This window comes from Manduca sexta, chromosome 14, assembly GCF_014839805.1.
Source record: "Manduca sexta isolate Smith_Timp_Sample1 chromosome 14, JHU_Msex_v1.0, whole genome shotgun sequence".
Classification (NCBI taxonomy): domain Eukaryota; kingdom Metazoa; phylum Arthropoda; class Insecta; order Lepidoptera; family Sphingidae; genus Manduca; species Manduca sexta.
In genome coordinates this window covers 13,233,195-13,248,977 of record NC_051128.1, presented here as the reverse complement: position 1 = coordinate 13,248,977, position 15,783 = coordinate 13,233,195, and the positions used below count along the sequence as shown (strand labels likewise).

Sequence of the window (15,783 nt, the reverse complement as noted above, 5' to 3'; positions counted from 1 at the left end):
GCCTAAATTTTAAGTAATAGATATGGAAGAGCAGTATCTCCTTATACAAGTATTACTTTACTCAAAAGGAGACGCCAAAACCTATAACTGTATACATTTAGTTGGTTACAAATAAAATTATTTTGTACTTTGTATTGTTATGCCCTTTTTTGCGGAAAAACGTGCTATCGCTAGGGTTGAGTGGCACCATTATGTTGGTTTCACCGGTCTTACGGCTCAATGTTGACACTTGGGAGTATACCATTATTCCAGCGAGCATCGGGCCGAGTGCCTAAGCCTATGTGAACTGTACATCGACATACCAACCAAAACCTGCACTGCATTTCTTCAGCGCATACAAGACACCCCTGGAGTAACAGGCTACACAATTATAACACTGTCTTAGAAGCTTGTTGCGATCAGACCGTTCCAAACACGCTGTACTTCCAGGTCGAGAGGTATTATACTTCTAACCACGGAGGAATGATGTTGATTGATCTTATATTTAGATAACAATACTAATATCCGTAATACATAACGAGCTGTAGAACAAGATAGGATGACTGATAGCGAATATCACACACAAATTAAAAACAAGAATTTTCGATACATTCATGTACTTAGAACTTCTTCTGTCAGTCACGTGTATGCGGCGTAATGTCCGCATCTTGCATATATTCTTCCTAAAGCTTTAATATAATCCACATATCAAATATAAAAGTTGTTCGAATTTCTCTACACGGTCTGTGTTGAAATTTCGTCTGAGTCTAGATTTTGAAGGCACGTTCAATTCGTAATTCTTACGGAATGGTACACCGAGTCTTACTGTAAAGATTTTAGGAAGTATGTCACGTCTTTTAAATAAGACACCAAGTTCTACGTCTAAAGATAGTTTGCAAAAAAATGAACACTAAAAGCAGTTGGTAAGGCGTATAAAGTAGAACATTAGCTTGTTCATCTCTGCTCCACCGTAAGGTTGACTGGGAGAGAATACGTATGGCATTAAGTCCGCCTATGAACAAATATTATTGTATATGAAGTGCAAATAAATAAATAAGCGTAAATCAAATAGCCGTTAGCACTATACAATCGATGTTATATAAGCGTCGAATAACAATGAATAGTCGCTGAAAATCACAACTTACTTATTTTCTCTTCTTGATATAAATAAAACAAGATCGTCAAAAAGAATGTTTATTATATTGACTAGAGCATTTCGCTTACTTTCGTTGTATATGTCTTCTATTCTTAATCGCCAGTCATCATCTCCATAAACTCTGAAATTAAAGGAAATATCATGTTATAAACTATAGCTTTTGTGATTGTTCTACGATCCCGTTATTTTAATTTCTTATCATTTATTATACCTTTTTTTCGTTATTTACATAATGCTATTATAGAACATCTTATATTGACCCTAAAAGCTATTTTGTTATATTATTTTTACTGTGTCCTCGTTTTTTTATCTTTATATCAACCATTTCGGTTAGCGGCTTAGATTTCTCGATCACTTTATTATCATTTATAAGGGTTGTTAGCAAATCAATCTGTAACTTTATTTCTAATTTCTCATATAGGTATATAAGAAATTAGAACATTACATTAGCAAAGTGAATTTGGTCCATAAAATTCGTATCTAGCTTAATAATCTAAAATAAGAATTTAAAAGTTGGAGCTGTGAGAATTGGATGCAACCTCGCTGCCGAGGTGTTCCGCATGCCGAACGGCGCCGGAATGCCTTTGACACCCACACTGAATAGCTCCGTACTTATCAATGTGTTGAAATTTGTCAGTTTTTCAAAAGAAGTGTACTCGTGCTTTGCTAGTGTACACGACATGGGAAAATAGAACAAGAAGAATGTTAGAAGATAAAAGACCGACGTAGAAAAGTTAGGGAAACGCTTTTTTTATAATGTCAAAAATGTTTTTCTTTTCTTTTCATTCCTATATCTTTGTCTTCATTTTGGCTACCTATTTATATGTCCTCAAATATGGTTCAAGGTCTCTTGCTAGATTACCCGCATCATCGTATAGGTTATAGAATATTTTGCGTCATAATTTCAAGCATATCGCCATTTACCGAGCATAATCCCAGATTCTGGGCTGATATTGAGCAAGAAGTTAAATATCACTGGCCGACCTGAGTATCGAACTGACCCCCAAAAACGGTAGTCGCATTACATGTGCAATACAGTTACATTACCAAGGCAGTCAAAACCATCATAGTATTATTATTTATTAACCAACCATCAAAGTCCACGGTGCCAGAGGCGTCAGTGTCGATCTCAGCGATCATCTCGTTCAGCTGGTCTGGAGTGAGCTGGTCATCAAGGGCGGCCAGGATCTCGCGCAGACTCGATGTGGGGATGTAGCCGTTACCTGGAATTTGCGGAATTTTGTGGGTTATAGTAGAAGTTTGGTCGTGTTGATACTCACCTACTTTTCTGGAGTTCAAGGTACATTTTGAACATGTCATGATGTACTATCTCTGAGTCAGAGAATGCTTTAATTTGAACATGCATTAAAATTAGGTGATGATGATATTTAAGAATACATTGACATTGAACAGTTTTGAGGTGACTCTTAGATAAAACGAGGCAGCAATTTTTAGAAAGAACACTAAGGCTCAAGAACGGATAGTGTTTTAAAATATAATTCCAAATTACATAACATTTTGTAAAACTTTAAATACAGAATATTGTTTGAGGAACGACAAATACAATTCTAGATAGAAGTTAATTTCTGAGCGGAATATTAATAAATCATAAACTAGTTAATGTCGGCATGTATTTGGGGTTCCCATTTGTCATATTATCGATAAAATGTCTATTATGTGGGCACATGACGGGACAAAACTTATCGACGAAGTTGCTATCGGTACCTAAGTTTAAATTCTAGGAAATGCAGTTTCATAAAATACTAAACCTCTGAAGACTTGAATGAAAAATTGGAGACTGTCTTCGTAACTTTTTCTATGATATTTCCTCATTCAGTTTTGCTTAACAAAAACTGCTTAACTAAAGTATTAGATAGATGAAGATCAATTGATGCCCTACTGTTTTTATTTATACAGATCCATTTTTTTATTACTTTGAATGACGAGACGAGCTTTCCGTTCACCTGATGATAAGCGATACGACCGCCCATAAACAGTAGAAACACCATCCAACACCTTGAATTACAAAGTATTGCGTAGTATTTCACTGCGCTCGCCATCCTAAGACATGAGATGTTAAGCCTTACTATGTCCAGTAGTTACACTGGCTACAATGTCCTTCAAACCGGAACACAACAGTGACTACACACTGCTGCTTGGCGGCAAAAATAGACATTGCGGTGTTACCTACCCAAATGGACTCCCACATATGAGAGACCTACCACTAGTTTATATTAAGGCCCTTAATAATGAGTACAATATGTAAGAGATTACTACGATGACTATAACATATCGAACACTATTGTTACGTCTATACGCCTCGTCAGAAAAGGATATTCGGTCGACTCATTTGAATTTGAATGTTAGGAAATGGACCCAAAAAGGCTTTGGACTAAATTTCCGATCGTATTCTTGTCAGATAGGACAATGAACTCCGAATATAATTGGTATTAAATGGATTATGTGCACATGAAACTGTTTTCTAGATATTCGATGCGTAATTGATAGTTTTGGAGATATTGTTGTGCAGAACTATTTAGGAAGTAACGTATTGCCTAGTAAATAATCGTGATAATTAAAGGAATCTAGAAATGTTTGTATTAATATATCAAATAATGGATAAAATATTAATCTCGAAATGTTAAGAATACCGCGCCTGTATATTTTATAAATTTGATATAACTTTCACAATACAGTTCTAACAATTAAAATAATTATATCGACCAAAACTAGAACTAATTACATTCCAATTATTCCTCGTATATAAATACATAGAGATTGCCTTTAGCTTTTGTAATACAGAAAACACAATACTCAATGCAAAAACTACTGAACTCTCTAAGTTTTTAGGTTCATTTTAATATTATCACTATAGGAAAAGGAGTATTATTAGAACAATGGTCAAGAAATTGTATCACTGTATTATTCAATGCTGGTTTAGAATACAATGGCTTTTCAATATTCATATAATTTAATTGATTTGAGCCATTCACAAACCTCTGCCTTCTAAAATATTCAGAGTAATATATACTAAGTCATACTATAGATCCGTTTATTTCGTTTGATGTTTTAAAGTGTGTACTTCCTCGCTTGTATTTTTGTCAAAGTTTTATTTTGATTCAAGTCACAAATGTCTTCATTCCTCCATACATAAAGTCCATGCTACTTATAAGGTATTCAAGAATCTTATTTCGATATGTACATAATATCTTACTATAATTTATATAAATGTGAAAGTTTTGAATATCTGTTGTTTGAATGTTTGTTAGAGGTAAACGCAGAAGCAACTGAACATTTTCAGCAAAAAATAATTCAATGAGTTATCTATACGTCTATTTACAAATCTCAATCAATTTTAGACTCTATCGACCCATTTTAAGATTACTCTTCCTCATTCGTTTACAAATCATCTGTTTTTAAATTGTCATTTATCTTTTCCGTATAATTTTCTCAAACATTTAAACCTGAACGTTTCAATCTAAACTTTGCCATTGATAAAGAAGGGTCGGCCGATTATTTTCCACCTCATTGGACTTAACAATTTCCGTTTTGAAAGATACTGTTTTTGAAGGTAAAATTCCTTGTTTATCAACTGTCGCTTGCTCGGTTGCTAAGGTTCTTAAATAATCGTTTTTGAATTCTATGCTATTATTAGTTCTATTTCGTCTTAAACTTTGCTTCTAGATGTTGCATCATGTGTTAAAGTTAACATTAATTTAATACTCGAATTGGTTATTAAATTTGAACTTTTCATATTTTTGTTTAATGTATCGATTTTTATGTAAAGTTTTACCACAATACCACTAGGTGTAACTCGCGGTTTCGCCCGCATGAAAAGACTTCCTTGCAACAAAATTCCCTAAAACACTATTTATGGCATCATCTGTAAGACAACTGTGCCATTTATTTAAAAATCTGATTCAAAAATTTCAATATTCTCCATGGGAACAAATTACCGAAATAAAAGCCCATGTTAGAAGAGAGGACATGGTCTACCAGTGTGATAAATTTCATTCAAATCCGTTCAGCTGTTTCTGCGTTTACTTCTATCAAACATTCAAACCCATAGACATTCATATATTTTCGCAAACTTTTCCTTTATATAAGTGAGATTAATTTTCCATTTGCCCTTTACCTGCACTATACAATTTACATCAATTATAAAGTTCTGTTAAATTCACAAAATTCAAAATCAATTTCGAGATTCAAGTAGGCGTTGCATGTATTTCTTATTTCTTTACAGTCCTCGTTAGATGTTTCATGGTGTTTCTACTGTTTATGGGCGGTCATATCGCATACCATCAGGCGAAAGGCAAGCTCATCTCATTTAAAGCAATAAAAAAATCCACGCCGTATCGTGTATTTCTTTTTATAAGCCTCTATCAATTTATGCAGTATCACTTGATACATTCTTTACTACCGAAATATTTTGGCAGAAGTTGTGTTAGATGTCAATGATCGTTGTAAACATGCCAGGAATAATCCGTAGCTATCAAGATTTACTGACAGTGTGCTCTGTGGCTACGTGGGTGTCCACAGGTGATGTCTACCAATCAAATGGATAGCGGTTCTCAAATTTAACTATGTATTCATCTTTTTAAAAAGCGGCGATAGCCTAGTTGAGAGAGGAACGGACTGCCGAGACACATGTCCGCAGGTTCAAAATCCAACGGCATACACCTTTGACTTTTCTAAAAAAAATGTGCGTATTCTTTGTGAGTTATTGCTTGGTTTAACGGTGAAGGAAAACGGGGGGAAACCTCCAACCTGAGAAGTTCTCTATAGGAGTTTTGTGGGTGTGTGGAGTCGCCTATCCTAACTAAGCCGTTGCAGACTAAGGTCTAATCCCTCTCAGTAGTACAGGAGACACGTGTTCAGCAGTGGGACAGTATACAGGGCTGATATTGTTATATTATAAATAGATATTAAAGAAATCTTACTTAAATTTATTGAAATATAAATTTATAGATATATGTGTGGCAAATAAACAAACTTTGAGAGCCAAGTTCAGAATGAAAGCGGTGTTAGAGTGAACTCGCACCTGCAAACAATTTGACTCGCCTGCAGTGAATACAGCGTACGTATTTTCCATATATCCACTACTATCATTTCTCGAAATCATCTCGATGTTAAATTATGGTTTTGTGAGTAATACTCGTACGTGAAAATTAAACTTCAAATTACTATATTATGAGAACCAACAGCTAACTTCGTAATGTGGTCAGAAGTTTGTCCCATGTTATAACTTTTCAATAATTTTATAAGCAAATGGCACACTTTGTACTAAACGACATGACTATCCTTTAATGATACAGATTAAAGTCGAATTGAGAACCACCGCCTTTTTTGAAGTCGGTTAACAAAACTAGATTTCTTTTAACTTGTCAGTATAAGTCCTTATTCAGATTACATAAAGTACCATCATACCATCACAATCCCCAGTCTCCTAATCTAATCATTTAACATTCAGAAACATTCAAAAACATTCCGTAAATACTTGAAAACACCAAAACTGTAACGTTGTGGTTATTTATTAAAACTTTCCTTTGCGTAATCAGTAATTGGTATTTATTGTTTGACGTTCGAATAATAATAATGCAATCATAGATTAATCATAAATCAAAAACAACGTATCGTCTATATACAAAGCTGTTCACAAATTCGACACTTTACAAAAATAATATTAATTACAATGCATCATCTAATTAGACTTGACGCAAAGTTACTTGTGTTTGCTTACTTAGCCTTTGTTCAAACACGAAACACCTGTGTTTTGCTACTTTCACAAATACGTTGACAGTCACAGCAGTGTACTTTAGTTTAATTCTTTGTGAGAGAGTGTTGAATCTTTTATCATGCAGTGGGGCTGTAATGTATGGAAATAAAGTATTAAAAAAGAGATATTTTATTTATATATTTGAATATCATCTTTTATTGTAGTCTAAAGGTATTGAATCCTTTTTTAGAAATAATGAAAATCATGGCCGTGTCAGAGACAATTTTGAATATTTTTGAATATCTTGTTTTAAGTATTCTCAAGGTATTGAACCCTTTTAAGAAATAATCAAAATCATGGTCGAGTGAGATACAATTTTAAAAATAATAAGAGACGCTGTAGTATTCTATATAATATTTAAAGTCGATGATATTTTTTTATAAAAAGATTTTCAATTAATATTTTTGTTATTATTAAAAGGAGATTTTTTTATTTCTTTATTTATAGATCAATGCCACGAAGACAACTTCACTAGTGTTGTACTCATAGCACTACGTTATAGTAGTAAAATTGAAGGAAAAATTAGGAAAGTAGTTGACCCTAATAACAGTGTTTAGGAGCTATGTAAGAATACAATTTTACGTAATCATAAAACTTTATTGTTGTTGTAATAACACTATTAGCATGAATTATTTACTACTTCTGACTTTCATGACATTGCTTAACCTTATTAAGACTACTAATGAAATAAAGAGATTGTATTTCGATATTTCAAGTCTTGATGTTTTAAATTATTTATTATCACGCCATTATATTGTTGAATGTAAAATTTCAGTAATACTTATGTAATTGTTCAAAATCACGGAGCATTCGACCTTTAGGCACATATCAACCAAAACCTACTTACTAACGGTAAAAATTAAGAAGTAAAGTCATGTACTTTTAAATTAGCATGAACATCTAGTGAAAGGCTGGTAGGTTAGCTAGGTTAGGGCTCATGTCCTCGCCGGTAAGGATCGCGACGCGTTATCCTTCTATTTCCCCTTACCTGCCGACCCGTATTGGTTACTTCGGTTTGTACCTTGTTTTCATTTTAAATTTTATTCCTAATTTAAAATGTCCATAGTGTATAAGTAATTTCAAACGTTGTTTAGAAATAATAATAATTATTCTTATGCTTTGTTTTGACGTATCATAAGTGCAACTTTGTTCGCCTACGTGACATATTAAGTATTTTATTTATTTAAAACAATATAAAGAGGCCAAAATTAGTTACAATTTTTATATAAGTTCTCATTTGGAACTCACTCCTAAATCAGAGGTTATAGCAGAGCGCCTTTGTACAATCGTTAACGCCAGAAAAAAAATACAAATAACATATTTAAGCGACAAACGTATCACCATATGTTATTTCCATAAATATTTTCGTTTTCAATAGAAATATTGTGTAACCGATTATAGAAAGCATTAGCTACCTCTCTAAGACCATAATTGCCATATTACAACATGGATGGAAAAGTACTCACCAAATACTCACTGCAACACGAGTCTAAAAACAACGGTAGGGGCAAAGTTTGGCACACAGCCAATGAATCGATTGTTTCCCTTGTTCTCATACAATATCGGCAGTAATGGTGTGTTATTACGATAATAAATTGAAAATTCAGTACATTTGTATACGAAAACCTATCATCGTGTGAAATTTACTTGCTGTTTATATTTGTAATTGCGGAACGGACTGCATTTGTTGAAACTAAATCATTTTGTATTGGTTGAACGGTTGTTATGGTAAAAACGGTTTTCAATTAACCAATATTACTATCGATTAAAATAATTTATGTATGGAGGATATTAATAAAAAATCGTCATTCTGTATTTGGCTTATTTTATGGACTGCCTTGGTGTCGTAGTTGTAATTGTACAAGTACAAACACCGCGCTGAGGTCCTGGGTTCGAATGTCGGGTCGGGCGAAAATAATTAAATTTGGGTTTTTCCATCTTAAAACATTAGTCAGTCGTAACTAGGAGTCAGGAAGTTGGCGGTGTAATATATGCCTCGGAAAACACGTAAAGCCATTGGTACTACGCCTGCCTCTCCAGTCAAGTCGGATTGCTGTCTTACCGGACTATGAGAGTGAAGGAACAGAGAGTGCACCTGTGTTTTGCACACACTTGTATATGTCTTGCATATTTGGCTGATCTCCGTCGCGATTGGCCGCCGTAGCGGAAATTCGGTTAGGAAGGAATCATCAAATATGTTTTAGAGCGAATGTAGGCAGCATTTGACATAGTCTAAAGCACCGGTCGACCATCATTTCAGTCACTTAGGATATATAAAAAATAAAAATGGAAGTTGTAAAAAGAGCTAAGACTACATAATATTAAATTTTTTATAGTTTAAACACGCCTTTACGATTTTATACAGGAACAATAATAATAATATTAGCCCTGTATTATATACTGTCCCACTGTTGGGCACGGGCCTCCTCTACTACTGTGAGGCATTAGGCCTTAGTTCACCAGCTGGCCTGGTGCGGACTGGTAGACTTCACACACCCTCGAAAATTCCTATAGAGCATGTCTTCACCGTTAAAGCAAGCGATAATTCACAAAGAATACACACATATTTTTTTTAGAAAAGTCAGAGGTGTGTGCTCTTGTATTTCGAACCTGCGGACATTCGTCTCGGCAGTCCGTTCCCACAACCAACTAGGCTTTCGCCGCTTTTTATACAGGAATACCAACACAAGTAATTGTTTAGAACAATCTCGATTAAATACATACAAACACAGACATAGTAGACAACACCAAATATTCACTGAACATAACAGAGATTGTATGTAGCGCAAATGTGCGGGCCAAAGCCGAGTCCCGACAAGCCATAACGCGAGATCGTCGCCAGATAAACTGGAATTATTGCGCGGTTTACACAATCAGCTGGAAAAGCTGAGGTATAGGGTTGTCACAAAGACATTTTGGGAAATATTTTACGTATTTGATATTGTACGACCAATTAATATTAATACAGTAAGGAGATTGAAGGTAAACAAATTGTTTTGTTCTATCAATTGATAACTAAAAAAAAGTTTCTTTAAAAGGAATATGTTCACTTTCAGATTCTTTCCTAGAACGAGGACGATATATGATTGAAAGAATGTTGAAAGATTTTAAAAGTCATTGGTTACCACACTTAAAGACGCTTGTTTTTTTTCAAATATGTCTATAATATGTTTCTCGCTTTAAATTTCAACATCACAAGAATTCGAATACAATTTAACAAGAATTCCGAAAAGAAAACATCGCTTTGTACAACCCCTTATTGCACAATACACTGCAGCCTCTTGGAAACTTTTTAACTCAATTATCATACAAAACAACTGTTTGTTTCGGTCCACGAGTTTGGAACTAGTTTCATCCGGTTATTACCCGTCTGTGAGTTTAAGAAGAATACAAGTGACTATAATAGCCGGTAGAGAACAACAGAACCATCGCGAGCGTGTCTGCGTATAGTTTTCGGTACCGTATGCTCGCTCGCTTTCAGTCAGTCGCATTCGTTCGTCATCCTTGTTTGTTCGCGTTTGGAAGCGTTCCTTGTTTAGCATGACGGGTAGTGATGATAATTTCAGTACTACTGAGAGGTACAGTCCAAACGAATTTTTGCGTCATGTTCAATCATTAATGTTGTATTTTTACTATAGTTTAGGGAATCGTATATTTGTTCGGTCGCACGCGTTGCTTGCTTTATCTGATGGCAGGTACAGTTCATGTGAACGTCAGTGAATCATTCCCGAATCGGGGCTGTACGCTTAAGGTGACCAACCGTTGCACATTCTGTGGGACCTTGCCCTAATGCCAGATGTAATACCGCTTACAATAATAAGTAAAATAGTCCCATATAATTATTATTAAGCTATAGTACATTCTAGTTAATGAATGCAATTTAGAAGCCGATGCAAATCTTAGTCGAAACCCTACGTTTCTTTTCTTTTGATTTTTAATATAATAAATGGTTATATAATTATTTCTTACATTTACGCGAATGTTAGACATTGAAATGAAACTATTAGATTATTTTGCGGATTTTTGTATCATCATTTTTTCTGATGTTTCGAAGACTGTGACTTTCGTGGTCACAGCGTGCAGTCCGCGAAAAAATAGGCAAATTAGTTTTATTTCAATAAATGATCATATTTGAGTCGTGTTTGTTCGTTTGCTAATATAGAATATGTTATGTACACTGAATCCAACTTAACTATTATATATAATTTATTACATTCAGAGTACAGCTACTAATCCACTAGACATCTTGATCTTTTCCCGAAGAGCAAGATTCTGCTACAATTTCTTTTTAATTTTTTTTAACTCCAATTTATTTAATTCGCCATTTTTTTGCAGTTGAAAATACATAACATATTATGAGAATTTTTAAAACCGGCGCCCGCTGGAACCATGTGTCATGTTGTCAACACAAATAAATTTCAGGCTAAAGACAAATTGTTTTGACACTAAACGTTTTTAAATTGTTTTACTGTTCTGTTTGTCTGTCTGGTTGCTGTGATCAATTTTGTTTATGTTCAAAATATTTTATAATTTATTTTAATTTTTTTTTATTATTGTTTACATAATACAAGTAGTTTTTCTGCATATTGTAACAGCCAACGAGATATTTTTTTAAAACCACAGGATATTTTTTTTGAGTAGAAAAATAAGTGATTAAGATATTTTCATTATTTTATTTCAACAATAAATTCAGTAATGTCACACAATATCATATAATTAATACTAAAATAGTCAACTGCAATATTAGACTGTTACTTACGTAAATAACAGGTGAGGTGAATAAGAATTTTTAGCTCCCTCCAAAAATAATTACAAATAATTTAATGCGTGAACATCTGTTCTTAAAAACGTGACGGCCTCGGCTTAACGAGGTGAAAAAAAATATACCGCACTATTGTTTTATGAGTTTTATAATTAATAACTCCGTTGCGTGCCAACCCTACGCACGATAAAAATATATTTTGAAATAATTCGAAATTGAAAGTTACATTTATATCACACATTCACACTAACGTTTATCTTCGTAAGGGTAGGCAGAGGCGTAACTGGCGCAGCCGCTTTCCGCCGTGTTTTCCGTCTCATGTGATAGGGGGCGAGCCTATGCCATATCAGGCAAAAATTCCAGACTCCTGTCTGATACTGAGTCGAAAAACCGAAAATAACTGCCCGACTTGGGGATCGAACCCTAGACCTCAGCACTGCACTCGTATTGTAATACAACTACGCATTAGATGCATTAATGTATATTTTAATATATAATTCGTAGTATGTTATTATTTTCTTTTGTTTCTTTGTAAATGTATAAAAACAGTTTATATTGTGGTAAAATTATTTTGAAGTCGATATGACAATATTTTTTTATACCCAATGTTCATCTCGAATAGCATTTTCAAAGATGCTTTATTTCTAATCATAAATATACATTTTGTGAGTTGAGTTAAGCTGATGGCCTAGATTCAACATAGGCTGAAAAACTATAAAAACTTTGTCTAAACTTAAAAAAAAATATATCAAGGAATTTGTGATATTTAAATATTATGATCTAACATTCCTTCCAAATAGATTCTATGTAGACAATAAAATATCTAAAAACTTTGAACAAAACAGCGGGCGATGGATGACGAAAAATCAGTTAACAATGAATGATGCTAACATTTTTTAAACGTCACAATTCCGCACTGGAAACCTTAGTCATGGGTTGTCAACAATGACACATTAGATTACGTTACAAGCTCACGAAAAAATGTTGCGTACCCCGAAAAAAACGTTTAATTTTTCTTTATGAGTGTCGGGAGTCTTTGCGATAATTTCAAAGACTATAAAGAAACGATTTATTTGAATGTTTGATACTATTATAATGTATTTTTAAGCGTGTGAAGCGTGCTTTTTATAAATTACTAGATTTTCTTCGCGACTCTGCCTGGGTGAAGTAGTTTTTCCGGGATAAATATTTTTCTGGGATAATATGGAGCACTTAGGAATGATGTAACTTCATATTAGTGACAAAAAGATTAATCAGTGTACTATTTTCTGAGATTAGCGCGTTCAAATTCTTTAGCTTTATATATTATAGATACTAAAGTTGTAACTACCACGCATAAAATATTTTTTTACATTTTTAAATTTTACTTAAGATATTTTTATTGTAGTAAAATTACAATCTTTGAATAGGTTCATCTTGATTGTTACACTTTTGGTATAGTGGTAGTTGTCATATTTTTCAGGAGTAGGCGAAATACACCTCAGTAGGTACTTATTAACTGATAAATTCTATTGACTTGTTCTGCAATACCAAGACATTGTATAGTGCCAATTGAAGGAATCTTACCTTCTTTATCATACAGTCTGAAGGCTTCCTTCAACTCCTTCTGGAGCGCCTCGTCGTCCTCGTCCAGGAAGTGTAGCGCAACCCGAACGTACGAGTCGAAGTTTAGCTTTCCACTACCTGAAACAGCAGTGTTATTAGAACAATATTAATAGAAATATCACAGTTATCTGTTTATTAATGTGTTTAATTAGGAATTTGCGACACTTGAGCGCAGCGGTATGTGACCATTTTATTGTATACCTTTTTTGTCATGTACATTTGTAGTACTATTATTATTATATTACTCAAAAAAATATAATAATTATTTTAGAGTAATATAATAAGAATATATTTTATTACGATTATCAATCACCTTTTTCATAGTTTTTTACAACTATTAAATGAGAAATGGTCGTCTGATGGTAATGCCTATATCGTCGTTATAGGTGGAGAACTAAATAACTCAAAATTTCTAGTTTCGAGATAAACGCGATTAACTGTTTTTTTTTCGTTATTTTTAAGCATTACTAAAAAACTATAAATAATTTTACCGTCGGTATTTTTATATATCTTGGGTCTTATTATTTATTATATTATGCATTAACAAAAAAAACTCTGACCTGAAGAATAAAAATATAAAAAAAAAAAAACTTCTTATTTAATTCTGCCACAACAATGTTTTGTAAGTTTGCTGAAATAAACTAAATAACTCGTATAGTTATTGGCCAAAATGGCCAAAATCCGAGTTATTTAGTTCTCCACCTACAACGACGATATATAAACAGAAAAACAGAATTGCAGTGCAATAAGGTTGACATATCAGTTATCGAGTAAGTACTCGATGTGTTAAGTAACAGATGCGTTTAAAATTTACTCAATTTATAACAAAAGTCGAAAGACCTATTTTATGTGTCCCAATGGTATAAATTGCCATAGAGGGGTCCTATATAAAACTTATTAGGGGCCGTCAGCGCAGTGCGTATTTTTAGACGCCCACTTAGTTTAATGTAGGTATGGGCTAAGAAGAACCCCTAGAGCTCGGGAGCCCCTTACTATTGATTCGGCGATAGGAACACCCCTTATTTGCATATATTAGATGAAAAATTCACAAATTATAAGAAATTTCGAGTCTACGTTTTGATAATATATTAGTACATTATTTTCAAACCAATCATCATATAATGTATTGTATCAAAACAAAACAAAACCTATATTCAAAGACATAAAAACAAGCAATTTTATTCCTAAAGTCGATGAATTTAAAGCTGATAGAGAAAGACAATTACTTGGCTCTTTAACAATTTAAGCCTTAGAGATCAGCGTAATAGCTCTAACCACTCTATACAGTTATAGCTTAACAACTGTAATGCTCATTAAGCCTTAAGCCGTGGCTTATTGCATCGTGCTTAAGTCTCCAGTTAGTGTAGAACTACCTTTAATGGAGTAATATATTACATGAGGTTACAAGGATTGTTGTAAATAAGTCCTAGGTTTGAATACTGGTTTTGAATGTTAAACGTTTATAAAAGTGCCTTAATTATTAAAACAGTCACAAATGTATAGTCAGCCACAAATGTAATTGAACAATTTTGAATTTGTTTAGCTACTTTTTTGGCTGACTGTACCTACGATATTACCTAATCCGGGAACTAAATATATGACTTTATGGTCGTAAGTTTCAGCTACTCCTTACGGCTAAACAATACAGATATTTAAATATCAAACAGACAGGAAGATAAAATCATAAAATGTATAAAAACAGATAACTTACAGCCGTTTTCAATAAACGATCCCAATCTCAATCTTTAATCTGTTTCTGAGAATGAACCAATCAAAATAACTCATTTTCAAGCATGTCAAAAGGCTCTGCTCTGATTGGTCCATTTTTGAGATAGATATTTAAAAATGTCGGTCATTAACGGTCTAAAAAAAACAAGATTCTAAATTTAAAAATATAATAAACGTTCAACATAAATAAAAAAGCGCTTTACAGCGTTACACAAGTAAATCTCTTTTATCGCTAAATCTCGGTTTTAGGTGCAGTTTATCGCCAAGGGTCGGTCCCTTACATCAGCAGTTAGGAAAGCGTTAACTTAGCTTAACTAGGGATGTTTTGGTCATTTCGGGAACAAAGGGATATTATTCTGATAACTCTTCTGTGCAGCGGTCTGTGTTTCAGATTTATTTTTTATTTTACGCTCTAAAACAAATGTTCTGAATCTATTGATTGCGGAAATTAACCAATTAGGATAAAGTTTATTCACATACTATTAACATTAATTTGTTTATTGTTGGAATCGATGTGGCCACCGATTAAGCTCCGTTTTCAATAAGCGATCTTAATCTCAATCTTCAATCCGAATCCGCTGTTGTTGTGTTTACTTATAACAAACATCTAAACATTCTCATAAACTTTCGCATTTATATTAGTAAGATAGATTTTTTTCAATATCAATTCCGTTCCAGAATACTTTTACTAACTCAAAAACTTCACCTCTTAATATAACTATACAAATATATAATACTTAATACCCAAGCAAACTTCCTACTTATCTATAGCTAAGT

General features: G+C 33.4%; 1 protein-coding gene across 2 annotated transcripts in view; it reads right to left on the bottom strand.

Annotated features, from left to right (window-relative positions):
* Positions 1 to 1,160: 1,160 nt before the first annotated feature.
* The window catches only part of LOC115449954 (troponin C), a 37,143-nt gene continuing 22,520 nt past the window's right edge, over positions 1,161 to 15,783 (bottom strand). For both annotated transcript variants that reach the window (XM_030177856.2, XM_030177855.2), the window contains exons 4-6: positions 13,240 to 13,356; positions 2,227 to 2,358; positions 1,161 to 1,256 (exon numbers count right to left, since the gene is read on the bottom strand). In XM_030177856.2, the coding sequence (XP_030033716.1) occupies positions 1,228 to 1,256; positions 2,227 to 2,358; positions 13,240 to 13,356 (278 nt within the window). In that variant the 3' untranslated portion in view covers positions 1,161 to 1,227. The remainder of the gene's footprint in view (positions 1,257 to 2,226; positions 2,359 to 13,239; positions 13,357 to 15,783) is intronic.